This window comes from Sinocyclocheilus grahami, unplaced genomic scaffold (genome assembly GCF_001515645.1).
Source record: "Sinocyclocheilus grahami isolate Dianchi unplaced genomic scaffold, SAMN03320097.WGS_v1.1 scaffold813.1, whole genome shotgun sequence".
NCBI lineage: Eukaryota > Metazoa > Chordata > Actinopteri > Cypriniformes > Cyprinidae > Sinocyclocheilus > Sinocyclocheilus grahami.
In genome coordinates this window covers 397,461-422,820 of record NW_015505992.1, presented here as the reverse complement: position 1 = coordinate 422,820, position 25,360 = coordinate 397,461, and the positions used below count along the sequence as shown (strand labels likewise).

Here is a 25,360-nt window from a genome sequence, read left to right as displayed (position 1 = left end):
GTTTTTTTTTTTTTCCTTTCTCTTTTTTGTGTGTGTGTGTGTGTGTGTGTGTGTGTGTGTGTGTGTGTGTGTGTGTGTGTGTGTGTGTGTGTGTGTGTGTGTGTGTGTGTGAGCAGTGCTCTATGCATCTCTACACTGACAATGGACCTTATTTTGCATGCTCATGTGACCCGCACCTTTAACATGTTATAGGATTTGGAAAAACGCAACGCAATAAACATTTGAAGTGGAATCCACCCTAGATCTCTCTGGTACTTTAATGAGAGTTCATGAGAGGTGTAGCAATGTCCAGTTCACAAACTGGAGCGATCCAATTCTTGAGTTCAACTCACTAACTCAAATGATCCACTCAGCGTGAATAACCGCACATTAGAGGGGAAGATTTTCAGAGAATAATCACTTAAATATTGGTTTATTTATCACATGAAGCTACTGCACAAATTCAGAACACTTGGAACATAGTGCAAAAAGTCATACAGACTACTTTTATGATATGTTTATGTTGCTTGTGCATCCTACTTGAAGCTTAAAAGTTCCAATCCATTTACTGTATTTGCATGGAAAAGAACAAAATACATGTTGGGGTGAGCCAATTATGTAAATTTTAATTAAAAGTTTGGTTGAATTATCGCTTTATAGCCACATTGACATTCTTCTCTAATTTGTGGACACCAACAAAAGCAATGTTAAAGTAAACGGCGCTTCTACAATGAATACTGAAATTGAATGCAAAAATTGTGAACGCTGGGCTGAAAATCAGAAACTGAAAGAAAAAAAAAATTCTAAGTGGTGATACTTGTTCTTCTTTCAAGTGGCATTACAAATGCAACATCTAACAACTCTTAAAATATTGGGAGGTACACTGAATACTTTTATTAATATTATTAAATACTGGTGGCCAAAATTTTCAGTCCATCTGTAAATTTTAAAGAAGCAAAAGGGAAAAAGATAAAGGGTGTACAGTAGGGAGCCGCTAGGGCACTGCTACTGTAAAGAGACAAATTGGGCACAGAAACATTATTTCAGGTTCTATCTTTATGCACTCACAGATGTGTACAGAGGTGCGTTGCCTGGGATGCAGGGTACAGATAAAATGTCCAAAACAAATGAACACAGTTGTGTATTTCTTATTTTGTGTCTCTGAACTACAGTAAAAAAAATAATAAAAACTGCAGCATTGACTATGACATCCTGCCTTCCAAGTCACAGGCATCCATTTGGTGATTAACTGCCCAAATTCAAATCTAGAGTTCTGCAAACAGAGGTCTGAACACGCTGACTTTACCGATTAGCAATTGGCTCTTTTACTCAGAAGGCGGGGCTTCGTTCTATAGAGCGGCCATATTGAGTGTTGCATTTTTCCCCATTCAAAACTATATGAGTGGCACATCTTGGGTATTCTATAGTCTTTGGTATAATGCATATTAAACGCAGAGCTGCTTTGTTTACAGTGGTAACCAAGGAAACGCTATATTTCTGCTGTTCCATAAAAGCCACCTGCTGTCAGGGAGAGAATTTGCGTTCTCATTCAGCCCGTCTGCTGTTTTTGTTTTGTTCAGATGTTTGGTAAAGTAGTTTTACAAAGCTAAAGTCAGACCATTCTGTTTTTGATTCAAATTTTTAATTATTCAATCTAATTTAAATCAAAAACTGCTCAATGCTGCATACGAACCATCTTTTTGTTTGGATCGTGATAAAAATGCAGTGGATGCCTCTAATTTTAAATGGGAAAGACCACAGGCAAAGCCTTGTTTATATGAAGAAAAATATTATTTTTTGTATTATTTATTTATTTGATTTGGGATTTGTTTTAAAATGTCAATGTAATTGTGTTATTTGACACATTTCAACTTTCCAAACAAATGTGCAGCATTTTGTCTAAGAAATAATAAAAGGACACCATTTCATTTATAATTAAAAAATTGTGAGAATCATATTGTGAAATCAGTATCGTGAATCATATCGCACATTTCTGCTCTTGTTTTGAATGATTCCTCGCTGCACATTCGAGCTATAGGACAGCGCCCTCTGAGGACATCAGCTGCCTATAAACAAATCCATATGTAGGACCCATCTGGGATCTGGGAATACACCCTGCAGGACTATATAACGCTGACTTTGCAGTACCATCTCACATCCTGCTCGCACAGAGCCAAATGAATGAAAGTCATACCCCATCCGGCTGCTAACTAACACAGCAATGCTAACTGAACTGAACCGAACTAATGACTCCAAGGTTGAGGAAGAGGATGAGATGCAGAGGAAACGTCAGAGATACACACACCGGCTGAGTCATGAAACAAGCAACTAACTAAAAATAAATGCCCTAATGCCTAACATAGCTTTGCTTTGATAGCAAAAATGAAAACCATTTTAGAAATGCAATCAATCAGAATTTGAATTTGATTTGTTTACTCTCATTAGTGTTAGTGTTACACAAACTACTAATGATCGGCTGAAATCCCTAAAAATCAACCAAATTGCAGAATAAACTTTTTGCAATGAACATACAACATGGTAAGTTCTTAAAAATACCCAAAAATTAAAAATCTGTAATTTAGTCCCTGGTATGTGATTCCTGTATGACATTCTATATTATGTGGAAAACAAAAGATGAATTTTCAAAGAATATTCTGGCCACTCTTTTCATTATAATGAAAGTGAATATGCTTTGGTGCATCATGCGCAGGGTGCTGAGAAAGTACTGTGTTATTCATAATCATTGCCTCCATATGTTTACATTTTGCATAACACTATTTAAAATATCAGCCCTGAATTTCAGAAAATAGCAATAGATTGGATGGATCAGATAGACTGGTGCATCACTAAACAGATCCAGGTAAAGCCACTCATTTAGAAGGAAACATGACACTGCTCTAATGTAAGATGATCATTATCTAATTGGCAAGAATGTATTTCTTCAGACGAGTCAAGAATGTCTCTGGAATCTAAGGAATGTGGAAACGGCTAATCAACTAAGGTTTTACTACATGCCTTGTTACAGGCACTAGTGCTGACCTGATCATTAACACGGCCCTGAAATAATCCCTCTGCTGAGCTACGTCACTGACACAAACTTAAAAAAAATAAAATACTTCCAATCTAATCAAGACTGCATCACCATCGTATTACAAAACTCAAACAGAAAGGTATATTGTTAATTTCCTGTCTAAGATTTTTCATTCACTAATCTATGCAGGAACAGACAGTATGACCCAAAGCAGGGGTTTCGTATTTTTGGGGTTGCCAAATTAACAGTGTTAAGAATTACTTTAAAATAATAAAGTATTATTTTATTTATATTTCTTAATAATTGTACCAAAATGTGATATTACTGTTTCATTATGCTATCTAAACACTCCTTATAAATCATGAGCATACATCACAATTCTTTTATTTTGACTGGATTATTTTTACTTAAAAGTATTTTATTATTTTAAAGGTTTATACACCTAACATTACTCTAATCAGTCAACTTAGTTCCAAGTAAATATTCTAGAGATAATAGAATGTGCAATAGTGTGAGAACAGTGACAACATAAAAGCCAGTTATTTCATTCTCTATAATTTGACTGTTAATACCTGTATAAAATTGTCTTTCAAGACTGAATTGCATTGCTGTGATTGTAATTTAGTATGGGGGATCCTTGTAAGGGGATCTACATACTAAGAAAGAAAAAAGTGTCATATTTTGCAGACAGACAATCTGCTTTTCTTGGCGGTCTGCTGACCTCAGTCACAAAACGGTGTGTGGTAATCCATTCAAATCTCTATGAATCTCTACACAGTATCTACAGCAGCTCTGCATTATTAATGATAGGAGAGGGTGGTGGCCTTCACAGGCGACCTGCTGCCACCAGTAACAATGACAGTGAGATAATGGATCCGAAACAACAAGGAAAAAGGTGTTTGTGTGAATAGTGCAATCCACTTATATTAACTCTAAACTTCCAGAAGAAAACACAAGTGGAAGAAACTGTCACTCTGACATTGTGCATTGCCAGCAAAATATATAGAGCAGGCTAACGGATACAGCACTTAATGAAGGTTTTTACATTCATGGTTCAAGAATGTAAACACCTGCCATTGCAAACAAGGCTGCCAGCTCTCAGAGTAAGCTGCAAGCTTGCAGCATAATGAAACACAAATACAGGCGGCCTGCGAAGTGGGGACTAAACAACACCTTCCTGTCCAAAACAAACATGCATCCTCTAACCACCGTCCTAAGTCCACAATAGCAAACAGAGCATCCTCCTGCCTCATGCTTACATGAAGCCAAAAAACAGAGCAAAGATAACAGCTATTACCGTCCGGTTGGCATCCGTTAACACTTTCGGTACTGGACTGTGAGCAGCTCATTTCTGATCTCCGCTGACTTCCCAGTAGGCCATTCTTCCGGAGAGCCCGGTTGCTGGGGCTGCTAAGTGGTGTGGATGTCCCTTCTCGCTTTGAGAAGATACCGCTGAAGAACCGAATGAGTTTACGTTCCTGCCCGCTGGAACGGGAGCCTGTCCCTCTAATAAAACCCTCCTTGTCCATCAACGATTTATCCGACAGCTTGAGCAGGTCACTGTTGTCCAGCGTTCGATTCTTGCCCTTCATCCTCTCCATACGGCCCAGTTCAGTCATGGAGTCAGTTTTGCTCAAGACCTCACCCACATCCAAGGTGTTTCGCTTCTCAGTGGACTCAGACTCGGCGAAAGCCATGTTTTGAAGAACTACGCCAGCCTGGACCTGACTGTGCTCTCCATCATGGCCAATGCAGCCCGAGCTGCTGTGGTGCTTCTCTTTGGAAAGCGCCCGTATGCGGATCAACTCTCCACCTGTCCAGTGGCGAAAGCTGAAACTTCGCCGCAGGAGGCTTGGGTGGCTCTTCACCGGAGGGGTTTCAGGTGCTGGTTTGGGTGACTTCCCATTCCCTTTAGCCTGCAAATAAGAGATGCAGCTCTCTTTGGCCATCCTGCCACCCTTGGGTTCCTCTGAGGTATCATCTGACCATGTACTGACCGGTTCCTCTGTGCTCCGGGAAGTCTTGAGGATTTTGTTTCGAATGTCTGTGTTTCCTCTATTAGCAGCAGCTGTAATGCAGATTTCTCCATGCTCAGCATCACATTTCAATCTGTCACTTTCAGCTACATCATCTGCCTTTTTGTGCACTAGTGCCCCGTTTTCAATGACCTTGCTCTGTCCATTCTCTGGCAGGATGCACGTTTCATTTAATTCCTTGTCTTTATGTGAATACTGCGCCCTCCTTGAGATTTTCAACCTGCCCAACTCTAGATGTCCAGTACTAAATGTCCTGAAGTTCCTCATGTATGAGTGTGCAGAAAATTCGTCCGTCTCGTCCTCCACTTCTTTCAGTTCTTCCAGCGGTGAGCTGCGCTGAGCGTCAGCGGCTCCCTCCCGCCGGTACGCGCTCACTTTAGGGTTCTCCAGCTGCCGGTGCGCGGAGCCTCCGCCATCCTGCAGAGTTTCTTTTTTCACTAGTGTCAAAGATATCCGGTACACGGTTTTTCTTTGTGGCGTACCCCGCTCCATCCTTTCCGGGTAATTACCATCAAGTAAGTACATTCTTCAGAAACCAAATCCAAGTAAATTAATTCACGCAAAATATGTTTCTAGCGTGATTTCACCCACAGCTGGTGATCTCCAGAGCGCATAATAATAATGATATTAAACAATCTCAGCTCAAAATCGCGTTGGTGCGCAAAATGTTCCTTTGCTGTGCCGGTGCGTTTTTGAGACTATTTGCGCAATCTAAAAATCCTGAAAGAGCCCCATCAAGTCTCCTAGACGTCCAGTGCAAAGCCCGTCCTCATGTTCACAAAACATTTGCCTGAAAAGTAAAGTCCAGCTTCAAATTCCTGTTTCCCGCTGCGAGGCTAGTCTGTCTAGGGGGAAATGTTATTCCAACACTGTCCTCCAAAAGCAGAAGAGTGTGATCTTCCCTATTGTGCCCTGCATCCCCCGCCGCGCAGCCAGCTTGCTCCTTTGCACCGGACCCGGCGCGCCTTTGTTTCCAGCGGCTGTGCGTCCCTACTTTCATTCAAATGTACCATGCACGACTCGAAGCTCGACCCTCGCCTTATTCAAAACGACAGTCCCGAGAAAAGAGACAGACAGCGGCAAGAGCTACGGATCCATAACCTTCTCTCTCCTCTATCTGCCCCGTGTGCTCCATATCCACACAAATCATCCAGTCAGAGCGGAAGAAAAACCCGGAACGGATCCTCCAAGACGCTTTTCACACTAGTGCTGTTTCATGCGACTTGCATCATTTATTCAGATTCTCATACGGCATCTGACATTATTTTTGTAGTTACCTATATAATGTTTATAATTGGTGCATGAGAGAAATATCAAACACATGTCGAACTTGTGAAGGTAAACTCCTGCACGCAGAAATATGTTAAGCAATAAACCTACGCAGTGGCACACATAAAGTTGTGCTTCACATAAACGTAGCTGCAATGCGAGCGCGTGTATTTGCTTTGGTGTGTCAAGATAAAACACTCGAGAATTAGTTTGAAGTGAATCTACTCCACTCCTGGACATCGCATTATCCAGCGGACGCGCGGGGGTGGGGTTCCCACGTCTCTGTCAATCAAAAACTTGAAACCCACCCGGGCTCACATGAGAAAGAAAAAACACGCTACACACAAAGTACTTTTTTTGCGCATATGTTATCGTTTAAACTGTGTATACTCACGAATACCGTGAGATAATGGTTTGTTTTATTGATGCTTTAGCACTTAAGGGAAAAAAAGCATCACTGTGTGAAAAGGACAGGAGATAGGAATAACATGTCACAGGTTTATTTCATTTATTAGTAATTATTATTAATAATAAGATAATTATTAAAATGGTTCACTTGCACTTTTGTATACTAAAATGCTGTAGTATCATGTGACAGTATTTACACACTCTTAAAAATAAAGGTGCTTCACGATGCCATAGAAGAACCATTTTTGGTTCCACATAGAACCATTCAGTCATAGGTTCTTTAAAGAACCTATGACTGAATGGTTCTATGTGGAACCAAAAATGGTTCTTCTATGGCATCGCTTGAAGAACCTTTTGAAGCACCTTTATTTTTAAGAGTGTAGTATATTTGGACTAATCACATCATATGGCATAAGCAGTCAGAACGTACTTGGGGTCGAGCAGCACTTTCATCTGCCCTCCGGCCACCTCTCCATCACCCCTTCTGTCTGTGAGGAGGGATGTGTGGGTGTTGAAGATTACCCCTCTTATCTCGCCACTCATATCCCCGTGTCTTCCTTTCGCCTTCAAACTCCGGCTTGGCATTTGTGGGATTGTTACAAAGATTTGGGCGGATTAGAAAAGGCTCATTAGGATCCACTCTGTACAGCTTTTCTCAGCATCACCTCCCCCCTGCCCTCCCCCTAACTCACCAGTGGAGCCCCACCTGCCCCTGCGAAGCTTCCATCTACTCCAGCAGTCTTCATCTACTGCTCTCCCGTCCAAAGGCCTAAATCCCCTCATCTCAATAATTCAAGATACAGATACATGTTGTGAAGCCTCTTTTGTAAAACCATAGGAGTTATTAACATTATTCCCATGATTAGAATAGTTTCAATTTCCATTTCAAAAGAAATTAATTGGCATGACTGTTTTGCATACAATATTCCCATAGAATCAAAACAAATCACAAAATGTACGTTTGTGGATCTCTTGTACACACAGCATTTTTGAGTTTTAAACAAATGTGCCAAGTTCTTGGAACTCTAATCTTTGTGTTCATGTTGGTTTTAAATTTTGAAAAGCTTCCATTTTCAATAAGAGTTTCAATTTAAAGACCCCAAAAATGTTCTGTGTTGTATCTATAAAGTAAAAAGTTTTTACTTTTTCCCAAAACATTTCGCCCCCCAAAAAAAAAATTCCCCTTCTGCTTTTGTTTTGTTTAGTTTTTTCATACATGTTTTTTCCCCGTATAATTTTGATTTAGTGGACAACAGCTTTTCAAATATTAAGTACTTAAATATATGAATATTTAAATAGAGAAAAAGTTGTTTAAAAAAAATCTAAGGAAAAAAAGGATTGCCAGAAATGTCAAAATGCTTTTTTAACAAGAATTTCTTTCTTGTAATAAGACACATTTCTTTATTAAGATATCTTTTTTCATACATGTTTTTTCCCCGTATAATTTTGATTTAGTGGACAACAGCTTTTCAAATATTAAGTACTTAAATATATGAATATTTAAATAGAGAAAAAGTTGTTTAAAAAAATCTAAGGAAAAAAAGGATTGCCAGAAATGTCAAAATGCTTTTTTAACAAGAATTTCTTTCTTGTAATAAGACATATTTCTTTATTAAGATATTACAGTTGTATCCTGCTGATATTATTTTACTTCAAAAAAATAAAACAAATAATTTAAAATAGGCTAAATTAAAAACTTGAGCATCATAAAAGATATGTATTTAAATTATTCTATGTATGAACTGGATTTTTTATCTTTTTTTTATTCCACAGGACTAAAAAAAAAAAAAAAAAGATTTACGCCATAGATTTACACACCAATTGTGGTCCAGTTCTTTCAATTCTGCTCTGACTGTAGAGCTTCAAACCTCTGCACCAGTGAGACTATAGAAAATCAGTTTAAGCAAATTATACACCTCTGCAGACGATGTTGTCCGACTTCAAACATGCCTCGTCCTTTCATCACAGCCACAGGACTGTCATAAAGAGAAGCAGGCTTAGAAGCCTAGGTATGCACTACACACTCTTGATGCAACACATCGCCCTTCACATGTTCTATCATCAATGTGAATGCATGCCTTCATACCTCCTGAATACTTAACACAGAGAATGGAATATAAAGCAGGCACACCCCACGTTACATATGAAATATATAACAGAGAGCCTACACAGAAGTAATGCGAAAGCATCAAGCATGTTTCTATGTTCTATTACATCAATCTTTCTGCATATTTTTGCATGCAGCTGAATACAAATGACGTTGGAGTACAGTTATTTTGAATGGCATGTGGCACCGCTGGGTGACCCAGGAGCCTGATTGATTGCAGAAAAATTCTCCAGTGTAAGTTTTCCCACTGCACGCCATGAAATGAAAGCAGAGCCGCGGTTGCACTAGTTACAAACACTGAGATTTTGCCTAATGTGTCTTCAAAACATACAGATGTTCTCCCAAACTTGAGGAAAAAAGCCTCACGTCATGCATAATTCAACAGCAGCAGTGATAATACACTAAATACATTTTATACAGATTCAAAGATGTGGAAATCGGTTTCTTATCTGAATTCGCAAACCGTAATATCCTAAAAATAACACACTTGGAGCTCATGCTCACAAATTTAGAGCACTGGGGGAAAAAAAGAGCTGTATATCTATTTCAAAGTGAACACTATCTAGAGTATTCTGGACCTGTCTTTGCTTCTTCCTTTTTTAATTCATGGCCAAGAAAGACACAGGAATCTGATAATTGCAGGCCAGACCGTGAAAGCTGCTTTAATAAAATTATGTTTCAAGGGCCCTGGTTTGAAGAGAATGTAGCATGCAAGGAACCACCTGTCTTCTCAGCAAGCCAAAAGAGCCCACACTGATTTAGTGTGCTTTGTGAGTGGTTTGGACTATAATATACTACAAGTAATTCTCGCACATTTACCATAAACCAAACCAGAATGTTTTATATAGCAAAAACCATGAAGAGACCTATTGTAAATGTGTGAGGTTTTAATTAGGAATGCACAAATTTTAACATTTTATCAATACGATAAGTCAATACTATTGGTTGATAACCAATAAATGGTCAATATTAAATCCTACACTATGTTAATAAATAAAATGGCAATAAGAGAACTAAATTTAGGCATCACAATGTTATAATAAACAGTATGAAAAATAGTATTATGATTATTTGCTAAAGATTACAAATGTTATATAAAATGATTAGTGGTTTTAAAGATTAACTTCAAAATCCAGTAAAATCGGTAATATTGTGAAATAGTATTACAGTTTAAAATAACTGCTTTCTATTTGAATATATTTTAAAATGAAATGTATTCCTGTGATGACAAAGTTGAAATATCATCAGCCATTATTCCAGCTATCAGTGTCACATGATCCTTCAGATATCATCCTGACATGCTGATTTGGTGCTCAAGAAACATTTCCAACAATCAAATTTGAAAATAGTGCTGCTTAATATTAATGGGGAAACTGATACTTTTCTCAGGATTTTTTGATGTACAAAAAGTTTAAAAGAACAGCAATTATTTAGAATAGAACTTTTTAAACAACATCTTTACTGTCACTTTCGATTAATTTAATTCATCCTTGCTAAACAAAGGTATTTAAAAAACATACTAACTCCAAACTTTTGAACAACAGTATAATCTAAATCTAAAAATAGTATACAATATCTGCCAATATATAAACAACGACAACCGATACATTTAAATAAGAAAATCTAAAGTCAGCTGACAACCCTAAAAACATCCCTAATTTAAATTACAAATTCATTATTAAGGAGTATAGGAGCATAAAGGCAAATCATCTTGAAAATGTTTACCTATTTTGACAGAGCAGAAGCAGTTTAACAAGTGCCAACTTAACCTTCTCAAGGAAAGCTCAGGCCTGAGAGAAGAGAGGATCCCACAGCAAGGTGGGTGGACAGACAGAGAGAAAATAAAGAGAAATAGAGAGAGAAGGAGCATGATGTACTGAGGGATGTACAGTAGAAACATGCTGACTTTAGCAGGTGTTCTCTGGCCCATTTGCTGCACTTGGAAGGGTTGGCAAGACTCACGAGGGAGAGACTTTCATCTGAGATAAAAGGCTCAGGGGGAAAAAAGACCCTGTTTATTGCTGCGGTCCAGTGGCAGGGTGTCGACAGGCCTCATGATTGGCGGGTTTCAACACTCCTGCACCATGTAAGATCCCTGATACGGACCACAGAGCTTCGCAGGTGCAGCCTGCACAGAATCTCTGATCCGCATTATTAGCTAAAGCTTAGAGGGGAAAAGCAGTGAGAGAACAAGGATCCAGTCCATGTCTTGATCACTGTTTTACCTGTTATCTAGAATCCAGGCGGCAAGTTGAAAGAAAGACAGTGAGATATCACTCATATCGGTTTTCATAGAAACCACATACACAAAGCTCCTCTATTGTTACACAAGTGAATTCTGGTTAAGAACAGAACCCGAGTGACAGATTTACCTTTGGAGGAAGGTTAACTATTTAAACAGAAACTCTTACCTAAAAAGTTATGAAGATCAGGCACTTTACCCTGTTCAGCTCTTTATAGACCAATACAGTGAATTTATACACCAAACAGCTTTGAATGATCCTGTAATGGAACATTTCTAATTGTGATGAAGCAATAAAACAGCAGCAAAATAAGCAGATGTGCTACTTAAACACAAGGGAATGACCGTTTTACCCGTCAAACATATTTCTAATGAACTTACATGTTACCTCTGCAATAAATGTTCACATCATTTAATAAATAAATTATGAATATTTGTTACATTTGTTAATAGGAAACATGAATAATTCTAATTATACATAACATGAATAATATTAAACAATATTAAAGTGAATAAATTAGTCAAATGATTTTGTATAAAAAAAAAAAAAAAAAAAGTAGTATTACGGTTTTGCATAAATAAATAATATATAAAAAATATAATATTAAACACAAATAAATAATGCATTTATTTTTTAAATTAAAAGGTTTACAAATGAACAGAAATGTTACCCCTCCAATAACGGTTCACATTTTTTAAAATAAATGTTAATATTTGTTAAAGGAACACTACACTATTTTTTTAAAATAGGCTCATTTTCCAACTCCCCTAGAGTTAAACAGTTGAGTTTTACCGTTTTTGAATCCATTCAGCCGATCTCCGGGTCTAGCGGTAGCACTTTTAGCTGTAGCTTAGCATAGATCATTGAATCTGATTAAACTGTTAGCATCTCGCTCAAAAATGACCAAATAGTTTCTATATTTTTTCCTATTTAAAACTTGACTCTTCACATCGTGTACTAAGACCGATGGAAAATGAAAAGTTGAGATTTTCTAGGTCGATATGGCTAGGAACTATATTCTCATTCCGGCGTAATAATCAAGGAACTTTGCTGCCGTACCATGGGTACAGCAGGCGCAATGATATTACGCAGCGAATGAAAATAGTCCCCATCACGCTGCCTTTGCAAGCAGGTGGTCACGTTGGTTGTGTTGACGGAAGTTAGCCTATTTTCAGGCACTGCGTAGTATCATTGCGCCTGCTGCACCCATGGTCTTAGTACACGATGTAACTACAGAAGAGTCAAGTTTTAAATAGGAAAAATATAGAAACTCTTTAGTCATTTTTGAGCAAGATGCTAATGGTCTAATCAGATTCAATGATCTATGCTAAGCTACAGCTAAAAGTGCTACGCCAGACCCGGAGATCGGCTGAATGGATTCGAAAACGATAAAACTCAACTGTTTAACTCTAGGGGAGTTGGAAAATGAGCCTATTTTAAAAAATAGTGGCGTGTTCCTTTAATATTTATATATAAATATTAAATATTAAATGTATAAAAAGGTAATTACATTAACAAATTATCTGGTTACATACTGCAAATCTGACTCCCAGAAGAAAAGAAAAAAAAAATAATACCAATAATTTTATTTAATGGCAAGTCAATTGTCAAATGCAATCCTTGTAGGTTTACACCATCTGCTGGCACAGTGAGGAAGCCTTGGACAAAACTCTTTGTAATGAAATATGTGTCATGACCTGAATAATGCATATACTATTATTTTTATTCTATAAAAAGAGAAGGAAAGGAAAGCACCCACAGTGTTCCTGGCTGCAGCTGAGAAAGAATGTGTATTTGCTATGGAAAAACAATCAAAATTTGTCAGTGTAGCTGTACGTTTTTGCAGAAAGAGCTAATAAAGAGGTAATTCCATACAAAACAAGACCTCCACTGCCCCACTTTCATGCTGAGTTCAGAAAACTACAAATCTTACGGATACTGAACTTTAAGTTAACTGAAACCATGTCCGTAGCAAAACATTGCGTGTGAAAATGACACATCAAGCAGCCCTTCTGTCATATGACCATCACATAGGTCACTTTTCCTGAGAGCAGATTTTACTTCCAGCCCTTTCATCAACCTTGACTCTACAGCTCAAAATCTGAAACAAAACGGCATTGAGAGACTCATTCTATGTTAGCGTTTTTGCAGGTCATTGCTAAAATGGAGATCAGAAAACTAGCAAAGCCAAAAGGGAATTGACACTGCAGTGGAATATAAAAGACACTTTCATGCTCTTTCTACGTTCAAAAACGCACCCTCGGATGCAGCTTCCCTCCTACGCTTCGACACACACTCTCACACACTATCCGCATTGCATTAAATATGAATCGCAGCCCTGCAACACAGTAGAAATGCTTGGCTTTCTGTGTCAGCTCACGCAAACCCGTTACAAAACTTTAAACGGTGACTGTTTAGACATTAAAAGGCAGTTATGAAGGCACCAACAGAGCTGCGATGAAAGCTGATGTGGGGATGCTGGGATAGAGGGATTTGAACACTGAATAAGGTGCATTTGAGCAGCTCTCCCTCTCTCTTTGATGAGAAAAGAGATTGAAAGAGCAAAGCACCACACTGCCTTTCATCCCCCCCCATGAGGCGGTGGAAAATGGGTCAGTTAGCAGAAAGTACAGGCCCCTGCTGGAACACACACACTGGCATATGGGCACAGATACATACACAATTCACTCAAAAGCACAAACGTAAAAGATATAAAGGGACTAGATTTGTGCAAAGCCTAGCTAAGCTATAAATAGACAAAGAACAGATCAGAACATGATACCAAACTAAAGGAAATGCAGATAATACTATATATATATATATATATATTCACACTATGGAATTATCAGATAATGCTAAATGTGACAGATAACATTAAAACAGTAAAATCAGATAACACGAAGCACAGGAATAGCAGGTGGTAACATACATAAAGGAACAGCATACATATAGGAACATATGAACATCAAGAACAGCAGATATAACTAACATTCCCAGATTGTTGCATATAAATTTGCTCAAATATATTTGGACATAGATTTAGATCAAAAATCTTCAAGGAAATAACACTTTTTATGACATATTTTAGCATTTTAGTCAAACATTGTGTCATAAATCTTTACACAAGAAGATTTCAGCAATAACAAACTTGTCTGTCCAAAAAGAACATTAAAAATTGCTGTGTTTTATCAATCATAAATCACAACCATTAAGAAAAATCAATGTGTATGAGTTCAGTGTTATTTAGTATTATTTATATTTATCATTTAAATTATTATTAACATTATGTTTTTCATCTAATATTTATATTTTATTTGTGCTTTCAATTAAAGAAAACTATTTTTAATAGTTAAAAATAACAATAGTGCTCTGTTTGCGCATTCTCACATGTGAAATTCATGCTAGAACAGAATACAGATTGATTGATGTTTACATCTTGATTTTGTCAAGTCAACTTTATTTATACTTTATAGATTGTTTCAAAGCAGCGTCACAGCATTAAACATTAGCATTACACCAGTGATGCCAACTTCAAAAATATGATCTTTATTTATTTATTTAATTTAAATTAGGGTTTGAATGTTGTAACATCATAATAATAAAGATACATATTTATTTATTTAAATAAATAATTTATTTATTAATTATATAATACTTTTACGTCATACTGTGGCCCCCTGGAAGATTGCTGAGGCTCTCTAGAGGGCCTGGGCCCTGGGTGAGGATTATTGGGCAAAAACAGAATGCACTTGATAGCTTTACTTGATATAAATTAATAAATAAAACATCTCTTACCTTTGAGGATAACGACGAGGAAACCAAGATGGCATGAAAGAGAAAGAAAAACATTCATTAGTATCAGTCTATGATTTTTATACTACATTGTACTGTGCACAAAACATTTATAAAACTTTTAAGACACCACTTTCTTGCTAGGCAAGGTTGAAGGTCAAACTAGGGCTTAATATAGTGATCAAATGTGTTTGACGCTATTTATAGCAGCTTTAAAGGGGTTTTTCATCTCAAGGGCTTCAGACTAGCATTTGAGTCATGTTGTTACATACAAGCATTAATTATTCATGAGCCATGTAGTTTCAGTGCATTTAGCACACACATTACATATTCATGAGCAGGTGGAGGAAGGGCTGGAGTTCAGAGGCCAAGTTCACAAATGCACACACTCGCACACTTCTGCCTGTGAGCATGAGCGCATATTACAGCGCATGATCGGATCCTGTTGAATCAGTGTAAACGTACTATAAGGCACATTCCAAATGTGTCTGTAATCTTATCAGAACTGCACAACCGCAACGCCAACCAAAGTGGGGCAGGAACAGTATGCCATTTCCTATCAGAGTAGCAGTAGAGGCAGCAGCCGAGCCAAGACCCCCCTGGCCATCCCTGCAGTGCTCCTGCTTTCATCCAGCCTTAATCACCCTTCACAGATCACACCATATGCTCATTCGGTCTCTCAAGCCTCCCTCCAACAACAACCTGCCTATAAAAAAAACATCCTGAACTCACTCACGGTTCACATTCAGCAGTACACTGCCAAAATACTGACTCCGCTCTCAGGGTCTAGATATTGCATCTTGTGCAAATTTACAGGTTTGAGGAAAATATGGTGTAAGGAAAGCAATCTGCCTAATAATTTTAAAAATAACATGGAAATTGCAATATGATCTTGTTCAATTGTTAAGGGCTCTTTACACCAAAAATTTGTGAGATAAACATTTTAATTTGAATAAATGGCTATTAATGCAGCTGTTTAGACCAACACAAATCGCTATATATATATATATACATATACATATACAGTGACATGGGAACCCCTTGCAGAATCTGTGAAAATGTTAATCATTTTTACAAAATAAGAGAGATCATACAAAATGCATGTTCTTTTTTATTTAGTACTGTCCCGAGTAAGATATTTTACATAAAAGACGTTTACATATAGTCCACAAGACAAAAAAATAGCTGAAATAATAAAAATAACCCCATTCAAAAGTTTGTTGGTTCTTAATACTGTGTGTGGTTACCTGGATGATCTACCACTGTTTTTTGTTTTGTGATGGTTGTTCATGAGTCCCTTGTTTGTTCTGAACTGTTAAACTGAGCACTGTTCCTATACTAAATGGGAAAAAATTATATTTCAGCAAAATAAGAAAAATTGGGACATCTTCGTCCTGTTCTTAATGCTCTTAATGCATCGTGTTTCCTTCTGGAGCATCAGTGAATGTTTGAACCTTTTTTAAATAGTTGTGTTTGAGTCCCTCAATTGTCCTCGGTGTGAAAAGATGGATCTCAAAATCATACAGCCACTGCTGGAAAGGGTTCAAATATGCAAAAGATGCTGGAAAACTGAAGAATCTGCAGGACCTGGAGGATTTTTCTGAAAAACAGTGCTCAGTTTAACTGTTCAGAACAAACAAGGGACTCATGAACAACCATCACCAAACAAAAAACAGTGGTAGATCATCCAGGTAACCACACACAGTATTAAGAACCAAGGGTTCCCAAACTTTTGAATGGAGTTATTTGAATAATTTCAGCTATTTTTGTGTCTTGTGGACTAAATGTAAACATCTTTTATGTAAAATATCTTACTCAGGACAGTACTAAAAAAAAAAAAAACAGGCATTTTGCATTATCTCTCTTATTTTGTTAAAATTGTTCACATTTTCTGCAAGGGGTTCCCAAACTTTCTCGTGCCACTGTTTGTATGTATATATGTATATATATATATATATATAAACATTTTAGAATTTTAGGTGTATTTATTCAATATACAATTTAAACTGTTTATTATATTGCAGTTAAAATGCATAGTATAAATCATTTAATACAGACAGTTTTGCTTGAAAAAAAAACAAAAAAACACTAAATCTGTGGGGGAAGTGCTACTGATGCCACCCTGGCCTAGCGATGGACAAGAAGTGGGGCTGATGGGGTGAATAAGCAGGATTAAGTTTCTTGGCGTGACCGCATTTTAAAGAGGATTTGGCCAGCTGCACAACACACAACTGATCTGACATTGAGCATTAGATTTACACCAGATAACCTGAGCTACAGCCCAAAACCCTAACAAGAAACCATCATCAGGATCTGATGTGGAAGGACCTCCTTCTAGGAATGGAATTAAAATGTAATACTAAATTGAAATCACTTAAATTGCATTGAACCATCAAATGAAATATGATTTGTATTAGAATATTCATGTCAGCAAAGGCAGGGTGAATCAGTGTGGACAAAAGCTCCTCAGTCCAGCCTGCTGCAGGTCACTCAATATGCTGATGCCATCTAGCTGTCGCTACGCAACACAGCTCAGAGTCACAGATGTTAGCAACAAAAGCCAAGCTTCAATTCATCTTCTTTAAGTCCGTCTGGATACCAGTTGCCCAACTTCCTTCTGTCAACAGATAGATGGCAAGCATTACCAATCTAGCAATAACGTTTCAAATTCAGGCTTGCACACAAATATGGGAAAATGTCTGTTTGAGTGAGTTTGGAGCCTATAATTACGCTGCGTCCTGTGGCATTGCTGCTTATTCCATCTAAAAAACGTCAATATACTGAGAAAACAACTTTGTCTCGTACCATATTTGAGAAGACATATTAAGGCAAAACAACAGTTTTTACTAAACCTCTTGGGTACCGTTACTAACTCAGACTAGCTTTATAGAACACTGCATAGCAATGAAGCAGAGATTTCTGTGAATAGCGTCATTTTCAGTAAACTGTGCTCATAAAGTGGTCAAATTAATGGGATATTATTCTTATTTGGACTAGAATGACGTGACAAATGGGAAAAACAGGATTAAATAAAGGGGTCATATGATGCTTTTTTAAAGATCATTATTTTGTGTATTTGGTGTAACAGAATATGTTGACATGCTTTAATATTCAAAAATTGTAGGTCCTCTACGCCCCGCCTCTCTCAAACGCTTTTGGTGTAACAGAATATGTTGACATGCTTTAATGTTCAAAAAACACATTATTTTTCAAATACTGTACATTATTGTAGGTCCTCTATGCCCCGCCTCTCTCAAATGCTTCGTTTTCTACAAAGTCCTTCCTTCTGACAAGTGCAGTCTGCTCTGATTGGCCAGCTGACCCAGTGCATTGTGATTGGCCGAACACCACAAGTACTCGTCGGAAATGTAACGCCCCTTACCATAATTGCGAGCTTCATCTTTCAAAAAAAATGTAAAGACAGAGCCCGAAAGGGAAACAGAGTCTCGTGACAGACACAGTGATGAATATGTGTTTGCAGTACACAAGCCACGGTTAAGACAGCTGACTCCACTGTGATGTGTCTCACTCTCTCTCTCTCGCTCTCTCGCTCTCTCGCACACACACACGCACACACACAATGCGCAAAACTCCGCATTTGAACAGTCAATAGCAAATACTTAAACTAATAACAAAACAGTAGCTGATTCAGAAGCGCCAGATTGTCATAGCAAAGTCAGAATGACCTCCTCTCCTAGGTTCACGAAATGGTCGTCCATAAAATGCATTGCTGTTCTGTTGTAAGTAATCTTAAAGATTCCTAAATGCATCTACTTTCGGAAGGCCAAATAAAGTGCTTTTGCTTTCGTCTAGAAACACACAGCGTCTCCCTGACATGCTGCTTCAACACTAACTGCGGTTACTGAAACCACGCCTTCTTTCTTTGCGTGCACATTTGGGCGGCATTATGCAAATATTTCCACATAGTGAGGTAGATATGTGGGGGCGTGTTAGAACGAGGCGTTTTAGGGGGGCGTGGCAGAGTCTTAACTTTGATAAAGAATATCTCTTTGGTTTTGAGACTTTAGTCTTTGCAACTTTAGGGATCTTATCTATGCACAATCAGCTTGTAACACTCCAAAGAGAAAGGAAAACTTGAAATCGCATCATATGACCCCTTTAAATAAAGGGATTAAAAACTGTAAACGGTAAGCTAATAACAAATTGTCTTTACACCCTGAATATATGTGAACATCTTAATCATGTTAAATATAATGTTCAAGTTAAAAAGTATTTTTAATAAATATCATTCATAAAAATAAAATTTTTGGGGAGGTTGATCCTAATGATATTTTACTAACAGAACTAACCTTTTCAGGTCTGATATTTTAAGGAAAACGAAGAGCATCACATCATTAATCCACCATCAAGAATATTAGAATGATTTGAATCAATACAAAAATGTTGCATTAATTTACCTTGCTTTTTTGGGGGGGGGTAAACATACTCTTCATATATTATTACTTTGTGTATCCTTGTGTTAGCATTATAAAAGCCCTCTAATTGCTGTTTTACCATATGTTTCAATATTTTATATATAAAAAAAACTGTATAAAAAAATGTACAGATCCGCCCTTGACATACATTAGAAATGAATGTCTGGGAGAATGGGGGGAATCCGAAGGTAGAATCGGGAGTGAACATTCAGTTGGCTGATCATTTGAATCAGGTGTGTTTTATTGGGAAGTCGTGACCTAATGGTTAGAGAGTCGGACTCGTAACCCAAAGGTTGCGGGTTCGAGTCTCGTACCGGCAGGGATTGTAGGTGGGGGGAGTGAATGTACAGCGCTCTCTCCCACCTTCAATACCACGACTGAGGTGCCCTTGAGCAAGGCACCGAACCCCAACTGCTCCCCAGGCGCCGCAGCAAAAAATGGCTGCCCACTGCTCCGGGTGTGTGTTCACGGTGTGTGTGTGTGTTCACTGCTGTGTGTATGCACTTTGGATGGGATAAATGGAGAGCACTAATTCCGAGTATGGGTCACCATACTTGGCCACATGTCACTACACTTCACTTCACTTATTACAAAGACATCTAAAATTTGGTCAAAACTAGTCTAAATTACTCCGTGTAAAGAGTGGAGACTCCCATTGTTTTTCTACAGAAGTCAACAGTGTTGGCTATGAAACTGCAGTTGAACTACACACATTCAAGATAAAAGAGAGCGCAAACACAAAAAAACATGGAGGGAAGAGAGAGGCAGCGAGAGAGGAAGTGCTTGGTGTTCAGAAAAACAGGACATTAAGTTGGCTAAACTCCATCAGATTCCTTTAGAACACAGGAAGCCTTTCAAGATGTCAGCAATGCAAGTTGGCAGCAGATTTTTCCTCAAAATAGATCTATAAATCACATTAAATGAAACATTATATATTAAAAAAAAAAAAAGATATTTTTAGACAGACCGATCTTGTCTCCTGCACACCTACACAAGGGGCTGTTCATACAAGAGACAGCTCATTTTTCATAGTTAGGGTAACGTTAAAAATTGTTTTAAATTGTCATTGCATTTTAAAGTTTCATACCGTAAGACATGATACAACAGCCACATCTACCTGACGCATGTGGATTTAGACCAACAGTTGTACAAAGACCAACATAAATTGCAATGCGAGAACATGATTACTAAGAATCTGAGGCTGGTTACACTAACTTTATAGTTGCTGCAACTAAATATTTGATTGTTGCATTATTAAATTTAGCTGAAACCAGGAGTAACAACTAGAGTAAAATAACAGACATTAAATTACATAAGTACGCATGTTTTGCCTAACAGACGTCAATCTTTAGTTGAAAAAACAGCAATACTGTGAAATATTATTACAATTTAAAATAACTGTTTTCTATTTTAATATATTTTAAAAGTAAAAGAGCTGAATTTTCAACAGGCATTTTTCCAGTCAGTGTCACATGATCCCTCAGAAATCATTGTATATGCTGATTTGGTGTTAAGAAATATTTCTTCTTATCCTCAATGTTAAAAACATTTTTTTTGTGGAAACCGATTTTTTTTTCCCCAGGATGAATATGAAAGTTTTAAAAAATGTATTTGAAATATAAATGTAACGTAATGTAAACAATGTCTTTACTGTCATGTTTGATACATTTCATGCATCTTTGCTGAATAAAAGTATTAATTTCTTTTTTTTGATCTTACTGACCCCAAACAATAGTGTATTTATTAGCCCTTATTTTATTAATTTTAATTATACTCATTTTATTTCATGATTATTTCTTCATTAAGAATTATGGTACACCCAAATAAAGAACAGAGTTCCAAACTAGTAGTCACTAAGTTACTAGTGTGAACTTTATGTCCCAATTTGAGAAAGACCTTACAAATGGTTGGTGTAACCCTTGCCTGGTTTCCATGTGTGCTCCATTATACGAATACAGAAAGAGGAAGTCACAGTATCAGTTATTTAGGCTATAAAGAGTTTAAAAGGAAATGTCCTGGACACGTCTCAAAGAAATGCTTATCTCAAAATATCCTTTTCACATTCTTTAAGGAAAAAAACAGCAAATAAAACAATGACATCCAAGCCCCCTCCACATCAGCAGTCAAAGAAGCCCAACACCCACAGAGTGTAAACACTTTATCGAAGTGACTTTCATTCTCATTAAGTAGCTGTCAGTCTCCCATGAAACGAAGACCCTTGCACACTTAAGTCCCAGAATTCCGCCAGTTACCTACATAAACACACCCAACAAATGCACAATGGGACGACGGCAATACCTGACACAGGCAATGGTGTGTTCGCTAAATGAGATAGCCGCAGAAAGAACAAGGGATGGTAAGGGGAAGAAAGGTAGAAGAGACCGAGAGGGCAAAGAAGGGTAAAAGTGTCAGATATTCTATTGGTCAGAGAGAGAAAAAGAATGTAATAAAGCAGAGGAGCTGTCAGAGAAAGGAAGAATAGCATCCTACGTAAACAAACACACACACACACACACAAACTCCTGTCCTGGAGACATCATTAGAGGCCTAGGAGAGACAATATTATCATTCACTGTGTGCGCGCGACTTCAAGAATTGAACTGAATTGTCTCTGATAGAAATGCATTAAGAACAGACTGCAGCCAAAACAACAGTTCTAAAAGAGACTATGAATTATTAAATATATCTTACTAATTAAAGAAAACACATTGCAATTTTCCATTCTTGAGTGAATGTTGCAAATATATAGGCTATACTAAAAGGCATTATTAAGCTTTAAAGTTTTGAACTCTGTGTAGAGTACTGACATGTTTCACAAATAAAGTACAAAAAGTGAAAGAAGAAAATGTTTGAAACTTTGATCATCAACCTCACAATGTCAAGCAAAATATTATATGAATGGTTACATTTTCTAGTCAATGGTCAACCATTGCCATTATTTATAATATTTGTCATTTTTTTAGCAATAAAAATTAAACAATTAAAATATTTAAAATATATATAATTAAGAACTACACTAAATATAATTAAGAATTACGAACTATACCAAAATGGGTAACAAAATTGCAAATTCATCCCAAATGTTGGTTTACAGTTAATTATAAACATATAACAATTTAAAGAAAAAAAACAACAACATCTAATTCAATCATTTTTTCTTAACATAAGTTGGGTAACAGGGTTGAACGGTTGAGCTTGATAAATAACAGTTAACACAACAATATTTGTTTAAAACAACAGCAGGCTCGTGTTCATGCATTGTTACATTGGTAATTAAAATCAGATCAATCAGATTAAAATCTGAAAAATTTGTCTGATGAACTGAAACTTACATATACTTTTTGTGTTTTGTATTTGTATTATTGTATTGTATTTGTTTAGCATTTTAAGTTAGACTTTTATACATTAATTAATAATATTATGCAGCCCCCTTGGAAATTTGCTGAGGGCTCCTATTGGGACCCGCCACACTGGTTGAGAATTACTGATTTACAGCTGCTTTCATGCTATGTTAAATTAATGGTATGTTACAATTGTTATCTAATAGATCTCACACCAAAAACATGGCATCTAATACTGTAAAAACTTGCATACCATTTATGCATTAAAGAGATCTCAAAAATCTATCAAAATAACCTTTTCACAGGATTATTTATAAAAACATCAAGTGTTTTATAAACAATTTACACCATCATTAAATATTAAAGCTACAACACCTGGGACCAAAAAACCTACCAGATACATGCACACACTGATATTTTCAGTGCACTTACAAATTTAGGCTAATTACTGCAAATTGGCTGTTTAGGCGCTGTTGGCTGGGGCCCCTCGCTCCACATAGGACCCCTGAAGCAGCGGTGTATCAACGTGGGAGATGTGGCGCAGTCTTTGAGCAAGCACAAATAATGCGAGATGGGAGTCTGACCTAGAACTGCAGCCAAACTGAGACCCACAGACTGACTCAGCGTGCAGAATAATGCATGTAAACACACACAAGAACCCTGTATCTCATACAAAGGAGTCAGATTCCACTTCAAAACAACCACATGCACTTTGTGTTTTCTAAAACTGAGCTGTGCACACAAGAAGCCTTAAGTATGCAAACATGCAAACTCAAAAGATAAAGAGCAGTGAGGATCAGATGGCGAGACAAACAAACTTTGGGAGGAAAAAACAATCTCTGTACATGAAAAACAAGTATCATTCCTATTTCTTAGTGGACATCTTTCTTTAGGTTTTCATATTTGTTCATGAACCTATGCTGCTGACTGCAATCAAAGCTCACTGCCGCCATATAGTGGTGTGAATGTGCTACTATGCATAAGAACAGAGGCTGCTTTTGTGCTGCATATTTTGAAGGGCACATATCTCATTTGTATTCATACTAACAGAGTGTCCTTACAAGTCTATAAATAAACCCATGAAGACACACACAGGAATGAGAGGGTGTTGATTTCATATTATGAGACATTTTGGAGCGAAAATGGGAATGTGCAATAATAAAGACTTATTATCATGGCAGTAAAGGACCTTTTTGAAAGCAATGTCTGTACCTAACATACACTGCAACTGACGAAATATTGTGAAACTTGTGAAAAATTGCAATTTAAAATAACTTTTCTATTTTTATATTATCTATATTTCAATATTACATATATACATATATATATATACATATACTGTATATATAATCTTCATTCTGAAGAAAATAAGCTTACAATGTACTTCTGCATATTCAAGTTAAATAGAAAGAAATTGCTGATCTTGTACACTGAAAAAATGGTAACGTCTAGATTAATTGGTTTCATTGTAGTCTAAAATATTATTTAATATCACTGAATCAACCTAAATACATTAATTCATACCAACAAAACTAGGCAGAAATAGGTACAATTGTATACTAGAAGTACTAGCAACCTCGACAGGTTTATCTAGCTATTTATTAATAGGTAGCCTATAGTCTGCCATTTAATCTGCACACTAACTAGCATAATTGCAAGTTCTTCAGCTGTCATGTCAAAAGATGTCATACAGCTTTTATATTGACAAATAACATGCTTATATCGTATATGGAGTTTCAGTGTTTCATTCCGAAAGTCTATTCTTAGAACTTATAAACAGATGCATAAAAGGAAGTTCAACATAACATTCGGCAAACAACTTGAATGTGTTTCTATGCACTGCTCAGTTTCGTCCCCTCTGCAAAGCACTGTTTTTCAGCTGTGCGCCTCACGCGAGAGTGATTACAAACAGTGTTGCCAGACTGGATGGACAATTTCCAGCCCAAATGTTCACCAAAACCCGCCCAACTTCATAAAAAAAATTAAAAAAACGCCAAAAATTTTAACTGTGAAAATAATGTGATAGAATGTTATTGCCATTTCAATCAAGGTTGATAAGGACCATTTTTAACTCCTTAAAACAAAATAACGATGGCGAAACAATATAAAAATAAATATATATCCCAGGAAAATGGATCAAATCAGGGCAGATACATTAAAGAGAATTACCAAATATGACTAGGGATGTAACGATTCACTCAACTCACGATTCGATTCGATTCGATTCACGATTTTGATTTCACGATTCGATTCAATTCACGATTTTTTTTATTTTTTTTTTTACAAAATGAGATTTAAGACAAATTATAAATTAAATGTGTCATTTTATTACTTCTTGGACAAAATGCTGCATGTTTCTTTGTGAAATTGAAATATAACAATATACTAATATAGCACTTGTATATTGTTGCTCTTTTGTTGGTTTTGATTGCTTCTGTTGTCCTCATTTGTAAGTCGCTTTGGATAAAAGCGTCTGCTAAATAACAAAATTTAAATATAATGTAAATGTAAATAACGAAACTAAATTGAAATGTTAAAACAAGCCCCAAATCAAATAAATAAGTAACACAAATAAAATAAAATCTCTTCATATAAACAAACTAAGGCTTTGTCTGTGCTTTTTCCATTTAAAATTAGAGGCAACCACAGCATTTTAATCATGATCCAAACAAAGATGCTGCATACATGCAACATGAGCAGTTTTTAATCTAAATTAGA

At 36.8% G+C, this 25,360-nt stretch overlaps 1 protein-coding gene and 1 long non-coding RNA gene across 2 annotated transcripts in view; both read right to left on the bottom strand.

Moving 5' to 3' along the window:
* Positions 1 to 6,196, bottom strand: part of LOC107562224 (uncharacterized) — a gene marked incomplete at its 3' end in the record, with an annotated part of 69,672 nt that extends 63,476 nt beyond the window's left edge. The window contains exon 1 of the mRNA XM_016246830.1: positions 4,308 to 6,196. Coding sequence (XP_016102316.1) covers positions 4,308 to 5,571 — 1,264 coding nt within the window. The remainder of the gene's footprint in view (positions 1 to 4,307) is intronic.
* A 9,293-nt stretch (positions 6,197 to 15,489) lies between these two features.
* LOC107562233 (uncharacterized) lies at positions 15,490 to 24,612 on the bottom strand. The gene is made up of 3 exons (XR_001605961.1): positions 24,553 to 24,612; positions 19,040 to 19,042; positions 15,490 to 15,500 (listed from the first exon to the last, which is right to left on the bottom strand). It is a non-coding gene; the product is annotated as an uncharacterized lncRNA (long non-coding RNA).
* Between the last annotated feature and the right edge of the window lie 748 nt (positions 24,613 to 25,360).